Source organism: Pristiophorus japonicus, chromosome 8 (assembly GCF_044704955.1).
Source record: "Pristiophorus japonicus isolate sPriJap1 chromosome 8, sPriJap1.hap1, whole genome shotgun sequence".
NCBI classification, from domain to species: Eukaryota; Metazoa; Chordata; class Chondrichthyes; family Pristiophoridae; genus Pristiophorus; species Pristiophorus japonicus.
Window position 1 is genome coordinate 2,131,194 of NC_091984.1, and position 14,381 is coordinate 2,145,574.

Sequence of the window (14,381 nt, forward strand, 5' to 3'; positions counted from 1 at the left end):
GGAGAGAGAGGAGGGGGGGAGGGGGGAGAGAGAGGAAGGGGGGAGGGGGAGAGAGAGGAGGGGGAGGGGGAGAGAGAGGAGAATGGGGAGGGAGGGAGTGGGGTGCGGGGAGAGAGAAGGGAGGGGGGAACGGGGAGGGAGGGGGGAGCGGGGAAGGAGGGAGGGGGGAGCGGGGAAGGAGGGAGGGGGGAGAGAGGGGAGGGAGCGGGGAGAGAGAGAGGGGAGTGGGAGGCTGGGGGAGCGGGAAGAGAGGAAGGGGTGTGGGAGAGAGAGGGGAGGAGGGAGGGGGAACAGAAATGGAGGAGGGGTGTGCGGGGAGGGAGAGAGAGGGAGGGGGAGGAGGGCAGAGGGAGGGAGGGGAGCAGGGGGAGGAGAGAGAGGAGGAACGGAGAGGGAGGAGTGGAGGGAGAGGGGGCGGGGCCACAACTGGACGGACTGTGGGCAGGTTCAGGGCGCTCAGAGGAGATGGCGGCCATGCCCATTGCTCACCTTCAGCTCAGGCGGTTCTGGTACCTGTTGTCCGCCTGTCCAGTGACCTTCTCCTTGGACGTGGGGCGGGGTGGGAGAGGTGTGAGGGGTGGGGTGGGGGTAGGGTAGGGTGGAGTTGGGTGCGGGGTGGGGTGTGGGTGGAGTTGGGTGCGGGGTGGGGTGTGGGTGGAGCTGGGGGTGGGGTGTGGGGTGTGGGTGCACAGAGAGGTCGCGTTAGGGTTGCCTCGGCTCCAAGGGGACATGCCTGCTGGTAGTGACCGGAGGCAAGGTGATGGCCTGTGGCGGGCTCAGTGATGCGCTAACGCAGCCAGGCTATGTGTCTACAGTATTCCAACATGGTGTTGGGGACTAGTCTTCCTCCACCCATGGGTGCAGGAGAGATCAGCCTGGCTGCTGCTGGTGTCAATGCTGCCCACTTGGGCTCCGATAACCCTATTGGGAGGGTGTGGGTGTACCTGGGCGGGGGTGGGCATACCTGAGTGGTGGTGGGGTACCTGGGCAGGTTGGGCGTACCTTGCCGGGGTGGGCATACCTGGGCACACAACAGGATTATCATCAAGTGCTGCGTGCCGCTGAACTGCTTGGATTCCGATGGTTGAACACCAGCTGTAGCCCGTGCCTACTTGGGAATGTCCGCAGCCTGGCCCTTGCCAGCCTTGGGTAAGCGGGTGTGCCCCTTCAGGAAGAGCGTGTGTACTCAATATCGGGCAAGCAGCAGCTACCAATGTGGATTTCTCAGCAGACTGGTTGGTCGACCCGGAAGCACGACGGACATCCGTGCATGTCAGGCACCGGGGGCTGACCAAAGGCCGGCAACATGTCGGAGGTCGAGGACTGTTGCCTAAGTACCATCTCTCAGAACCGAAGGGAAGATAGTGAATCTGGACATTTCCTTATCAGCTCTCGTCCATTCTCATCGAAAGAGCTTTGCACACGTTTGCAACACACAGCCATGAGTGCCATTGAAGGCGGTCATCTTACTTCCTCAGCCTTTTATGGGTTGACGTACAGCAAGGCAACGGACCTGAAGTCCTAACTTATATATTACTAAAAGTAACTTTCAGTCTTAACAGGCACCAGGACAGCAAGCACAAAATATCGTGTGTGACACAACTGACGTTTTCAGCCTTGCATTTCCTGCTAACTGCAGCCGAGGGTCTTCTGTCGATAAAGGGCCAGCAATGCATTCTTCCTGGGAAGTCAATTTTAATAAAAGTACCATGACTTTTTTTTTTTGAAAAAAGAAAAATTGTCCCTGGATTTTCCGCAGCGAACAGAGATATTAGCTCCCCGGCTCAGCAGGGAGTCTAACTTTCAGCAGTAGTTTCCTCACAGTGTTCCGAAGGACAGCCCAATTCCATTGTTCCCCATTATAGGAAGCACACTGGACCAATCTCCACACGGTATTGCTTCGCTGGCTCGAGGGGAAGGAGCCTCTGAATTTCAACGATTGGAAACTCACTCACAGCCTGAGTGTGGAAAACAAACTGTGTCTGTTGCCATGTTCCATCCTGTATCTGCAGCCAACAAACAGACACACTTAGTTAACCTGGATAGTAACTCTGTACCAGCAGGCGGGGAAGTCCCGCCCCATGAGCTGACCGCCTCCCCCCGTGAGAGGAAATATCTCACGCTCCGCTTCCTGCCGGGGTGGGACCGGTGCTTTTTGTGGTATATATAAATCATTTAGACTTGAATATAGGGGGTATGATTAAGAAGTTAGCAGATGATACTAAAACCGGCTGTGTGGTTGATAATGAAGAAGAAAGCTGCAGACTGCAGGAAGATATCAATGAACCGGTCAGGGGGGCAGAACAGTGGCAAGATAAAAGATAAAAGTTCATGGGGTTGGGGGTAATATATTAGCATGTATAGAGGGATTGGTTAACTAACAGAAAACAGAGAGTCGGGATAAATGGTTCATTCTCGGGTTGGCAACCAGTAACTAGTGGGGTGCTGCTGGGATCAGTGCTGGGACCCCAACTATTTACAATCTATATTACCGACTTGGAAGAAGGGACTGAGTGTAACGTAGCCAAGTTTGCTGATGATACAAAGATGGGAGGAAAAGCAATGTGTGAGGAGGACACATAAAATCTGCAAAAGACATAGACAGGCTAAGTGAGTGGGCAAAAATTTGGCAGATGGAGTATAATGTTGGAAAGTGTGAGGTCATGCACTTAGGCAGAAAAAAATCAAAGAGCAAGTTATTATTTAAATGGAGAAAGATTGCAAAGTGCTGCAGTACAGCGGGACCTGGGGTTACTTGTGCATGAAACACAAAAGGATTGTATGCAGGTACAGCACGTGATCAGGAAGGCCAATGGTATCTTGGCCTTTATTGCAAAGGGGATGGAGTATAAAAGCAGGGAAGTCTTGCTACAGTTGTACAGGGTATTGGTGAGGCCACACCTGGAATACTGCGTGCAGTTTTGGTTTCCATATCTACGAAAGGATATACTTGCTTTGGAGACAGTTCAGAGAAGGTTTACTCGGTTGATTCTGGAGATGGGGGGGTTGACTTATGAGGAAAGGTTGAGCAGGTTGGGCCTCTACTCATTGGAATTCAGAAGAATGAGAGGTGATCTTATTGAAACCTATAAGATCATGAGGGGGCTTGACAAGGTGGATGCAGAGAGGATGTTTCCACTGATGGGGGAGACTAGAACTAGAGGGCATGATCTTAGAATAAGGGGCCGCCCATTTAAAACAGAGATGAGGAGAAATTTCTTCTGTCAGAGGGTTGTAAATCTGTGGAATTCGCTGCCTCAGAGAGCTGTGGAAGCTGGGACATTGAATAAATTTAAGACAGAAATAGACAGTTTCTTAAATGATAAGGGAATAAGGGGTTATGGGGAGCGGGCGGGGAAGTGGACCTGAGTCCATGATTGGATCAGCCATGATCGTATTAAATGGCGGAGCAGGCTCGAGGGGCCGTATGGCCGACTCCTGTTCCTATTTCTTATGTTCTTAACTGGAATTCAATCCAGAGAAGTGTGAGGTAATCCATTTGGGGAGAGCTAACAAGGCAAGGGAATACACATTAAATGGTAGGACACTGAGAAGTGTAGATGAACAGAGGGACCTTGGAGTGCAGGTCCACAGATCCCTGAAGGTAGCAGGCCAGGTAGATAAGGTGGTTAAGAAGGCATACGGAATACTTGCCTTTATTAGCCGAGGCATAGAATACAAGAGCGGGGAGGTCATGCTTGAGCTGTATAAAACACTGGTTAGGCCACAGCTGGAGCACTGTGTGCAGTTCTGGTCACCACATTACAGGAAAGATGTGATTGCACTAGAGAGGGTGCAGAGGAGATTTACGAGGACGTTGCCTGGACTGGAGAATTTTAGTTATGAGGACAGTCTGGATAGGCTGGGTCTGTTTTCCTTGGAACAGAGGAGGCTGAAGGGAGACCTTATTGAGGTGTATAAAATTATGAAGGGCCTGGATAGAGTGAATAGGAAGGGCCTATTTTCCTTAGCAGAGGGGTCAACAACCAGGGGGCATAGCTTTAAAGTAATTACGGGGAGGTTTAGAGGGGATTTGAGGGGAAATTTCTACACCCAGAGGGTGGTGGGGGTCTGGAACTCACTGCCTGAAAGGGTGGTAGAGGCAGAAACCCTCACCATACAATAAAAAGTACTTGGATGTGCACCTGAAGTGCCGTAACCTACAGGGCTACGGACCGAGAGCGGGAAAGTGCGATTAGGCTGGATAGCTCTTGGTTGGCCGGCGCGGACATGATGGGCTGAATGGCCTCCTTCCGTGCTGTAAATTTCTGTGATTCTATGATATAGAGCCATTGGTGAAAGGTGCACAAAGGATTTGCAAGGAGGATAGCGGAGTTGAGAGGTTATATCCATCAGGAAAGATTGAACAGGCCGGGGCTCTCTTCTCTTGCAAAGAGAAGGCTAAGGGGTGACCCGATAGATAGAGGTCTTTGGGATTATGAAAGGGTTTGATAGGGGAGACGTAGAGAAAATGTTTCCCCGTGTGGGGGAGACCAGAACTCGGAGCCATCAGTATAAGAGAGTCACCAATAAATCCAATGGGGAATTCAGGAGAAACCTCTTTACCCAGAGAGGGGCGAGAATGTGGAACTCGCTGCCACAGGGAGGGGTTGAGGTGAATAGTATCGATGTATTTAAGGGGAGGCTGGATAAACTCATGAGGGAGAAAGGAATAGAAGGATATGGGGATAGGGTGAGATGGAGAGGGGTGGGAGGGGGCTGGTGTGGAGCATAAACCCCGGCACGGAGCGGTGGGGCATAAACCCCGGCACGGAGCGGTGGGGCATAAACCCCGGCACGGAGCGGTGGGCCCAATGGCCTGTTCCTGGGCTGTACACTCGATATAGTTTTAGATTCACAACATTTCCTGAATAAACCGTGACGACAATCGGTGACTTTTGGATTGATTTTGCCAGTGTAGAACTACAACCCGAAATGTTAACTACACAAGTTTACCTTGCATCCGTCTCTGATAACCTTTGGTGGAGATATTGTATTTGCTTTAAATATCTGCCCGTTCCATCCTCGAAACCGCATGGAATTAGCATAGGGATCTTTGTTGGTGGTGTTCTTCCAGACTGGGAAATCGAGACAATGAATCGTGATGGTCTGCACGGCCTTGGAGCTCAGCAAATGCAAAAATCTCATCTGCACCTTCCCAATCCCAAACTCCAACTGTGGAGAGAGAGAAGCGGTTCGGACGTGATCAATGGAAAATCATGAAATCCAAATAGCAAACAGCTTTCATAAAAAAATAAAACGCTGCCACTTTCAATGAGGTGGGGAGACTGGAGAAGCTGGGATTGTTCTTATTAAGTCAATCGGGCCGATACTCTCTGGAGTTTAGAAGAATGAGAGGTGATCTCATTGAAACATACAAGACTCTGAGGGGGATTGACAGGGTAGATGCAGGGAGGGTGTTTCTCCCGGGCTGGGGAGTCTAGAACCAGGGGTCACTGTCTCAGGGTAAGGGGTTGGCCATTTCATCATCACAGGCAGTCCCTTGAAATCGAGGAAGACTTGCTTCCATTCCCAAAATGAGTTCTCAGGTGACTGAACAGTCCAATACGAGAATTACAGTCTCTGTCACAGGTGGGACAGACAGTGGTTGAAGGAAGGGGAGGGTGGAACTGGTTTGCCGCACGCTCCTTCCGCTGTTGACACTTGTTTTCTGCATGATCTCGGCGACGAGACTCGAGGTGCTCAGCACCCTCAGGTGCACTTCCTCCACTTAGAGCGGTCTTTGGCCAGGGACTCCCAGGTGTCGGTGGGGATGTTGCACTTTATCAGGGAGGCTTTGAGGGCGTCCTTGTAACGTTTCCTCTGCCCATCTGGGGCTCACTTGCCATGAAGGAGCTCCGAGTAGAGCGCTTGCTTTGGGAGTCTCGTGTCTGGGGCATGCGGACAATGTGGCCCTGCCCAGCGGAGCTGGTCGAGTGTGGTCAGTGCTTCGATGCTGGGAATGTTGGCCTGATCGAGGACGCTAATGTTGGTGCATCTGTCCTCCCGGGGGATTTGCAGGATCTTGCGGAGACATTGTTGGTGGTATATCCCCAGTGATTTAGAACTGAGATGAGGAGGAATTTCTTTACTCAGAGGGTTGTTAATCAATTCTCTACCCCAGAGGGCTGTGGAGGCTCAGTTGTTGAGTATATTCAAGACTGAGATTGATTGATTTTTGGGACTCTAGGGGAATCAGGGGATATGGGATCGGGCGGGAAAGTGCTGCAGCCGTGATCTTATTGAATGGCGGAGCAGGCTCGAGGGGCCAGGTGGCCTACTCCTGCTCCTATTTCTTATGTTCTTATGTAGCAGAGAATCTTAAGGGGAGATTTGATAGAGGTGTTCAAAAATCATGAAGGGATTTGATAGATTAAATAAGGAGACGCTGTTTCCACTGGAGGTAGGGTCGGTAATGAGAGGACACAGATTGAAGGTAATCGGCAAAAGAACCAGAGGGGGAGGGGAGGAGAGTTTATTTACGCAGCGAGTTGTTGTGATCGGGAACGCGCTGCTTGAAAGGGCGGTGGGAGAAGATTCAATAGTAACTTTCAAACAGGAAATTGGATCAATACTTGAAGGGGAAAGATGTGCCGGGCTGTGGGGAAAGAGCGGGGGGGGGGGGGTGGGACTGATTGGATCGCTCTGTCACAGAGCCGGCACAGGAACGATGGGCCGAATGGCCTCCTGCTGAGCCGTGAGATTTGTGTGAATCTAGAAAGGGGAATATTGGAAGGCTTTTTGAGTGAGGAATGCAGTACAGCTGAGACCTATTCTGTCCATCTGACAGCGTGTCTCAGCAATGGAGATCGGCTTGCAACCCTGCCTCTTTTGACCTCCGTAGACTCGGGCACTGAGGCAAACGGTACTGCACCTGAGCTAGGGAGCAGAACCAATCAGCAAGTGCCTGCATACCCGATTGCCCTCCCAGTGACCTCTCGACAGCACAGAAACAGACCATTCGGCCCACTTGGTCCAAGCTCTTTGACCTCGACATGGGCCTTCGTCTCACCCCATCAACACATCCTTCTCTTGCCCAAATGAACGTAACCACATATCTCAAATCCAATCATGCCATTTGCTTCAGTGTCTTTTGCTAGCAGACAGCACAGCAAGAGGCCATTCAGCCCATCGTTCCTGTGCCGGCTCGGTGACAGAGCGATCCAATCAGTCCCACTCCCCGCTCTGTCCCCACAGCCCGGCAAATCTTTCCCCTTCAAGTATTTATCCAATTCCCGGTTTGAAAGTTACTATTGAATCTGCTCCCACCGCCCTTTCAGGCAGCGGGTTCCCGATCACAACAACTCGCTGCGTAAACACATTCTCCCCATCTCCCCCTCTGGTCCTTTTGCCGATTATCGTCAATCTGTGTCCCTCTGGTTACTGACCCCCTGCCACTGGAAACAGTGTCTCCTTATTTACTCGATCAAAACCCTTTCTTGATTTTGAGCACCACTATTAAATGTCTCAGCACTGCATCTCTGTGTCAGCTGTGGCTCAGTGGGTATAACTCTCGCCTCCGAGTGAGAAGGTTCAAGTCCCACTCCAGGGACTTTAGCACATAAGTCCAGGCTGATGCTCCAGTGCAGTACTGAGGGAATGCTGCATTGTCGGAGGTGCTGTCTTTCAGATGAGATGCTAAACCGAGGCCCTGTCTGCCCTCTCATGGGTCCCATGGCACTATTTCTAACAAGAGCAGGGGAGTTATCCCCGGTGTCCTGGCCAATATTTATCCCTTAATCAACCTTAGAAAAACAGATTGTCTGGTCATTATCACATTGCTGTGTGTGGGAGCTTGCTGTGCGCAAATTGGCTGCCGGGTTTCCCACATTACAACAGTGACCACACTCCAAAAGTACTTCATTGGCTGTAAAGCGCTTTGGGATGTCCGGTGGCCGTGAAAGGCGCTATATAAATGCAAGTCTTTCTTTTCTTTTAAATCTCCTCTCAACCATCTCTGCTCTAAGGAGAACAACCGCATCTTCTCCAGCCTCCCCACATAACTGAAGTCCTTACCTTCGATGGGCTGACCGGGTGTAAACAGGTTTGGCCACCAGTGCTAAAATTACAGAAGACTTGGATGGTATCGGAAGGGCAGCCCAAGTTGGGGTCAATCCAGTACTTGCCTGCCAGGATTGAAAAGAATTTCTGCATTAGTAATCTGCACCAAACAATTGGCTCCAGCAGAAGATGGAGAATAATGTGGGAAAGTGTGAGGTTATCCACTTTGGCAGAAATAATAGAAAAGCAAATTATAATTTAAATGGAGAAAAATTGCAAAGTGCTGCAGTACAGAGGGACCTGGGGGTCCTTGTGCATGAAACACAAAAAGTTAGTTATGCAGGTACAGCAAGTGATCAGGAAGGCCAATGGTATCTTGGCCTTTATTGCCGGGGGGCTAGAGTATAAAAGCAGAGAAGCCCTGCTACAACTGTACAGGGTATTGGTGAGGCCACACCTGGAGTACTGCATACAGTTTTGGTCTCCGTATTTAAGGAGGGATATACTTGCATTGGAGGCTGTTCAGAGAAGGTTCACTCGGTTGATTCCGGAAATGAGGGGGTTGACTTATGAAGAAAGATTGAGTAGGTTGGGCCGGTACACATTGGAGTTCGGAAGAATGAGAGGCGATCTTATTGAAACATAAGATAATGAGAGGGCTCGACAAGGTGGATGCAGAGAGGATATTTCCACTCATAGGGGAAACTAAAACTAGGGGTCATTGTCTTAGAATAAGGGGCTGCCCATTTAAAACTGAGATGAGGAGGAATTTCTTCTCAGAGGGTTGTAAATCTGTGGAATTCTCTGCCCCAGAGAGCTGTGGAGGCTGGGTCATTGAATATATTTAAGGTGGAGATAGACAGATTTTTGAGCGATAAGGGAGTAAAGGGTTATGGGGAGCGGGCGGGGAAGTGGAGCTGAGTCCATGATCGGATCAGCCATGATCTTATTGAATGGCGGAGCAGGCTCGAGGGGCCAAATGGCTGACTCCTGCTCCTGATTCTTTTGTTAAGATCAGTGCCACGCGCAGAGCGGTGCTTACCATCAGATAGTTTCTGTTCACAGTTCAGCAAGTCCCGGCAGATGCGAGCAGGGTGTTTCTTGGTACCCAGTGGCTTCTTGATACTGTGCATCAGACTGCTCAGATGGTGCAGGGTCTTGAATATCTCTGCACCTTGCTCTACGAAGGGCACCTCAGTATTCTGGTAGTTCTAAAGAAAGCGTTAATCGTGGCGTGAGACAACTGAGATCAAGTGGCAAGCAATGAGCAAGGCCAGTGTTCCAGGAAATGCATCCCGAGCACGTGGGTGAAAGAACAATGGGGCCCCGATTTTAACGGCGGGCGGGTTACCCGCTCAGGCCCAGAGTTAAAATTACAGGCGGGTCTCGATGATATCATTGGGCCGCAACATGCCCATGTGAAGAAGGACCCTGATGGCTCGGGGTGCCTGTCCTTGCTGCGTGCTCAGGAGAGCGGGTTCCAATCGCCGATGTTGAGATCACTGAGGCTCTCGGACCGATAAGTGCCGAGGCGAGTTTAACTACCCGCCTGCCAGGTTTCTGCTGAGCGAGCCTGGTTAAAATTCCCCCTTGCAAGTGTTAAAATAATACACATTATACATATCATTTAGCGATGAAGTATACATTTCCAAGCATGGTGATAGAACCAATCAAATGTATGAAGCAGTTTATAGTTGCCAATACATTGTTCAAGAAACGGGAGTGAAATCATTGCAATATTAATCTTCATTTATGAATAATTTCATTTGATCGATTTATACTTAAAGCACTGAACTAAACCAGAACGTTAACTATTTATGGTACTGCACCGACCATCTCTACCTCTGGCAACAGGACTCTGACTTCACAGTAATCCTCAGTCATGTCTCAGTGGGCAGTACCCTCGGCTCTCCATCAGAAGGTCGTGGGTTCAAGTCCCACTCCAGGGACTCGAGCACAAAATCTAGGCTGACACTCCAGTGCAGTGCTGAGGGAGTGCTGCACTGTCGAAGGGGCAGTACTGAGGGAGTGCTGCACTGTCGGAGGGACAGTACTGAAGGAGTGCTGCACTATCGGAGGGGCAGTATTGAGGGAGTGCTGCACTGTCGGAGTGGCAGTGCTGAGGGAGTGCTGCACTGTCGAAGGGGCAGTACTGAGGGAGTGCTGCACTGTCGGAGGGGCAGTACTGAGTGAGTGCTGCACTGTCGGAGGGGTACTACTGAGGGAGTGCCGCACTGTCGGAGGGGCAGTACTGAGGGAGTGCCGCACTGTCGGAGGGGCAGTACTGAGGGAGTGCAGCACTGTCGGAGGGGCAGTACTGAGGGAGTGCTGCACTGTCGGAGGGGCAGTACTGAGGGAGTGCTGCACTGTCGGAGGGGCAGTACTGAGGGAGTGCTGCACTGTCGGAGGGGCAGTACTGAGGGAGCGCCGCACTGTCAGAGGGGCAGTACTGAGGGAGCGCTGCACTGTCGGAGGGGCAGTACTGAGGGAGTGCCGCACTGTCAGAGGGGCAGTACTGAGGGAATGCTACACTGTCGGAGGGGCAGTACTGAGGGAGTGCTGCACTGTCGGAGGGGCAGTACTGAGGGAATGCTACACTGTTGGAGGGGCAGTACTGAGGGAGTGCTGCACTGTCAGAGGGGCAGTACTGAGGGAGCGCTGCACTGTCGGAGGGGCAGTACTGAGGGAGTGCTGCACTGTCAGAGGGGCAGTACTGAGGGAACGCTGCACTGTCGGAGGGGCAGTACTGAGGGAGCGCCGCACTGTCAGAGGGGCAGTACTGAGGGAGCGCTGCACTGTCGGAGGGGCAGTACTGAGGGAGTGCTGCACTGTCGGAGGGCAGTACTGAGGGAGTGCTGCACTGTCGGAGGGCAGTACTGAGGGAGTGTTGCACCGTTGGAGGGTCAGTACTGAGGGAGTGCTGCACTGTTGGAGGGCAGTACTGAGGGAGTGTTGCACCGTTGGAGGGTCAGTACTGAGGGAGTGCTGCACTGTCAGAGGGGCAGTACTGAGGGAACACTGCACTGTTGGAGGGGCAGTACTGAGGGAACGCCGCACTGTTGGTGGGCCATCTTTCGGATGAGATGTTAAACTGTAAACGATCCCATGGCACTATTTCGAAGACGAGCAGGGGAGTTATTCCCGGTGTCCCGGCCAATATTTATCTCTCAATCAACATCACAAAAACAGATTATCTGGTCATTATCCTATTGCTGATTGTGGGAGCTTGCTGTGCACAAATCTTACACTATCGTCATGAAAGGCACTATATAAGTCTTTCTTTCTCTCTCTCTCTCTCACTGGAAGAGTTTCCAGTATGCAGTGAGGATTCTGGAGATGTGGCTGTGAACCAGCCACCAAGAAGCGAATCGTCGCTGTACAGAGTATCACAGATTGAAGGTGATTGGCAAAAGGACCAGAGGGGGAGGTGAGGAGAGTTCATTTACGCAGCGAGTTGTTGTGATCGGGAACCCGCTGCCTGAAAGGGTAGTGGGAGCAGATTCAATAGTAACTTTCAAAAGGATAAGTGGTTAAATACTAGAAGGAGAAAGATGTGCCGGGCTGTGGGGAAAGAGCGGGGAGTGGGACTAATTGGATCGCTCTGTCACCGAGCCAGTACAGGCTCGATGGGCCGAATGGCCTCCTGCTGTACGGCATCATTCTATGAAGTAGGCAGGCAGCTGGCCTGGAGACAGAAGAGGCTGCTCCTGGTGGCTCTACATTTTGGGGCGAGGAGGAATAGTAAACCCCTCCATGGATATCGCGGTGTCCCCTGCCCAGAATCCCCCCTCCCCTCACACAAGACCCCCTCGAAACCCTCTCCCATTCCCAGGAAGGCGGTGGGCAGCTAAGGACTGCCCAATCTTTGTTTCCCGGCAGATGCTCTGGGCGGCCAGTGGAACAGCACAATGTGCCCGGGTAATTAAAATAAATAGAGCCAGAAATGTAGGCCACATCTCCCCTCCCGACCGAAACAGGCTGCAGGCTAACATCCACCCCATTGTCATTTTTTTTCTCGTTCGTTCCTGGGATGTGGGCGTCGCTGGCCAGGCCGGCATTTATTGCCCGTCCCTAACTGCCCCTTGAGAAGGTGGTGGTGAGCCGCCTTCTTGAACCGCTGCAGTCCGTGTGGTGAAGGTGCTCCCACAGTGCTGTTAGGGAGGGAGTTCCAGGATTGTGACCCAGCGACGATGAAGGAACGGCCGATATATTTCCAGGTCAGGATGGTGTGTGACTGGGAGGGGAACGTGGAGGTGGTGGTGTTCCCATGCACCTGCTGCCCTTGTCCTTCTAGGCGGTAGAGGTCACGGGTTTGGGAGGTGCTGCCGAAGAAGCCTTGGCGAGTTGCTGCAGTGCATCTTGTAGATGGTGCACACTGCAGCCAGGGGGCGCCGGTGGTGGAGGGAGTGAGTGTTGAAGGTGGTGGAGGGAGTGAGTGTTGAAGGTGGTGGAGGGAGTGAGTGTTGAAGGTGGTGGAGGGAGTGAGTGTTGAAGGTGGTGGAGGGAGTGAGTGTTGAAGGTGGTGGAGGGAGTGACAATCAAGTGGCTGCTTTGTCCTGGATGGTGTCGAGCTTCACTAATAGCTGGGCTAATGACATTGTTAAAGTAACAGAGAAATTTCCTGCAACATGTGAGTTGTATCTCCTAATTTAAATCTGTAGAATGTATGGACAGCTCCTTTAACCATTTGACTACAGCCAAGAATTAAATTGATTATTTCCTTCATCTGAATTATTGCAATCACTCATAACTTAAAATATAGTTTCTGGAAAACTGTATTGATCAGGCTGGGTCTCTTTGCTGTGGGTGACCCGATAGAGGCCTGGAAGATTTTGAAAATGTTTCGATAGGGTAGACGTAGAGAGAATGTTTCCCCCTGTGGGGGAGACCAGAACTCGGGGCCATCAATATCAGACAGTCACTAATAAACCCAATGGGGAATTCAGGAGAAACTTCTTTACCCAGAGAGGGGTGAGAATGTGGAACTCGCTGCCACAGGGAGGGGTTGAGGTGAATAGTATCGATGTATTTAAGGGGAAGCTGGATAAACACACGAGGGAGAAAGGAATAGAAGGATATGGGGATAGGGTGAGATGGAGAGGGGTGGGAGGGGGCTGGTGTGGAGCATAAACCCCGGCACGGAGCGGTGGGGCATAAACCCCGGCACGGAGCGGTGGGGCATAAACCCCGGCACGGAGCGGTGGGGCATAAACCCCGGCACGGAGCAGTGGGGCATAAACCCCGGCACGGAGCGGTGGGGCATAAACACCGGCACGGAGCGGTGGGACATAAACCCCGGCACGGAGCGGTGGGCCCAATGGCCTGTTCCTGGGCTGTACACACTCTGTAAATCAGAGCCTATTCCATTATATTTCCCCTCTATTAAAGCTTGCATTGGGATAGGCGTATCATAATACAGTGATCTTATAGATCTGTAGATCACAGCCCACAACTGAATGCACAATGATCAAGTAATGTTGTCAATAAGAAGTATATTATTAAATGCCGCAAAGAAAAATATAATTTCCTCTTGCATGTCATGTCTGTGTAGAATGAGAGGAATGTTTATGGATTTTGCCGCAGCATTAACTGAAGTTGCAGGTTTGCTTTTGCTATGGTGTTGATCTGATAATTATATTTGGCTTATTTAAGCACAGGGTCTGATTACAGTCACGTGGAATGGGAAAATTGATAGGACTGCCTCCAGGTTTTGAAGCAATAATTGCATACCTTTGTTGGCCTTAATTCCTGGTAGTTTAATCTCTCTATTTCCAGGAATATCATCGCCATACTGAACATTAAAGGGGTAATTAAAGGGGCAAAGGTTAGATCGCTACTGAAAGGGAATATTAGAAGGTTCCCGCCTCATGTTCACAGTGATATCACCGCGGATATTTCCCCCTGTGGGGGAGACCAGAACTCGGGGCCATCAGTATAAGACAGTCACTGATAAACCCAATGGGGAATTCAGGAGAAACCTCTTTACCCAGAGAGGGGTGAGAATGTGGAACTCGCTGCCACAGGGAGGGGTTGAGGCGAATAGTATCGATGTATTTAAGGGGAAGCTGGATAAACACATGGGGGAGAAAGGAATAGAAGGATATGGGGATAGGGTGAGATGGAGAGGGGTGGGAGGGGGCTGGTGTGGAGCATAAACCCCGGCACGGAGCGGTGGGGCATAAACCCCGGCACGGAGCGGTGGGGCATAAACCCCGGCACGGAGCGGTGGGACATAAACCCCGGCACGGAGCGGTGGGGCATAAACCCCGGCACGGAGCGGTGGGGCATAAACCCCGGCACGGAGCGGTGGGGCATAAACCCCGGCACGGAGCGGTGGGGCATTAAACCCCGGCACGGAGCGGTGGGGCATAAACCCCGGC

General features: G+C 51.5%; 1 protein-coding gene across 1 annotated transcript in view; it reads right to left on the reverse strand.

Moving 5' to 3' along the window:
* Positions 1 to 268: 268 nt before the first annotated feature.
* The window catches only part of LOC139268363 (collagen alpha-1(XXIV) chain), a 420,125-nt gene continuing 406,012 nt past the window's right edge, over positions 269 to 14,381 (reverse strand). The window contains exons 54-57 of the mRNA XM_070886436.1: positions 9,044 to 9,212; positions 8,017 to 8,126; positions 4,957 to 5,175; positions 269 to 2,006 (exon numbers count right to left, since the gene is read on the reverse strand). Of these exons, the coding sequence (XP_070742537.1) occupies positions 1,860 to 2,006; positions 4,957 to 5,175; positions 8,017 to 8,126; positions 9,044 to 9,212 (645 nt within the window). The 3' untranslated portion in view covers positions 269 to 1,859. The remainder of the gene's footprint in view (positions 2,007 to 4,956; positions 5,176 to 8,016; positions 8,127 to 9,043; positions 9,213 to 14,381) is intronic.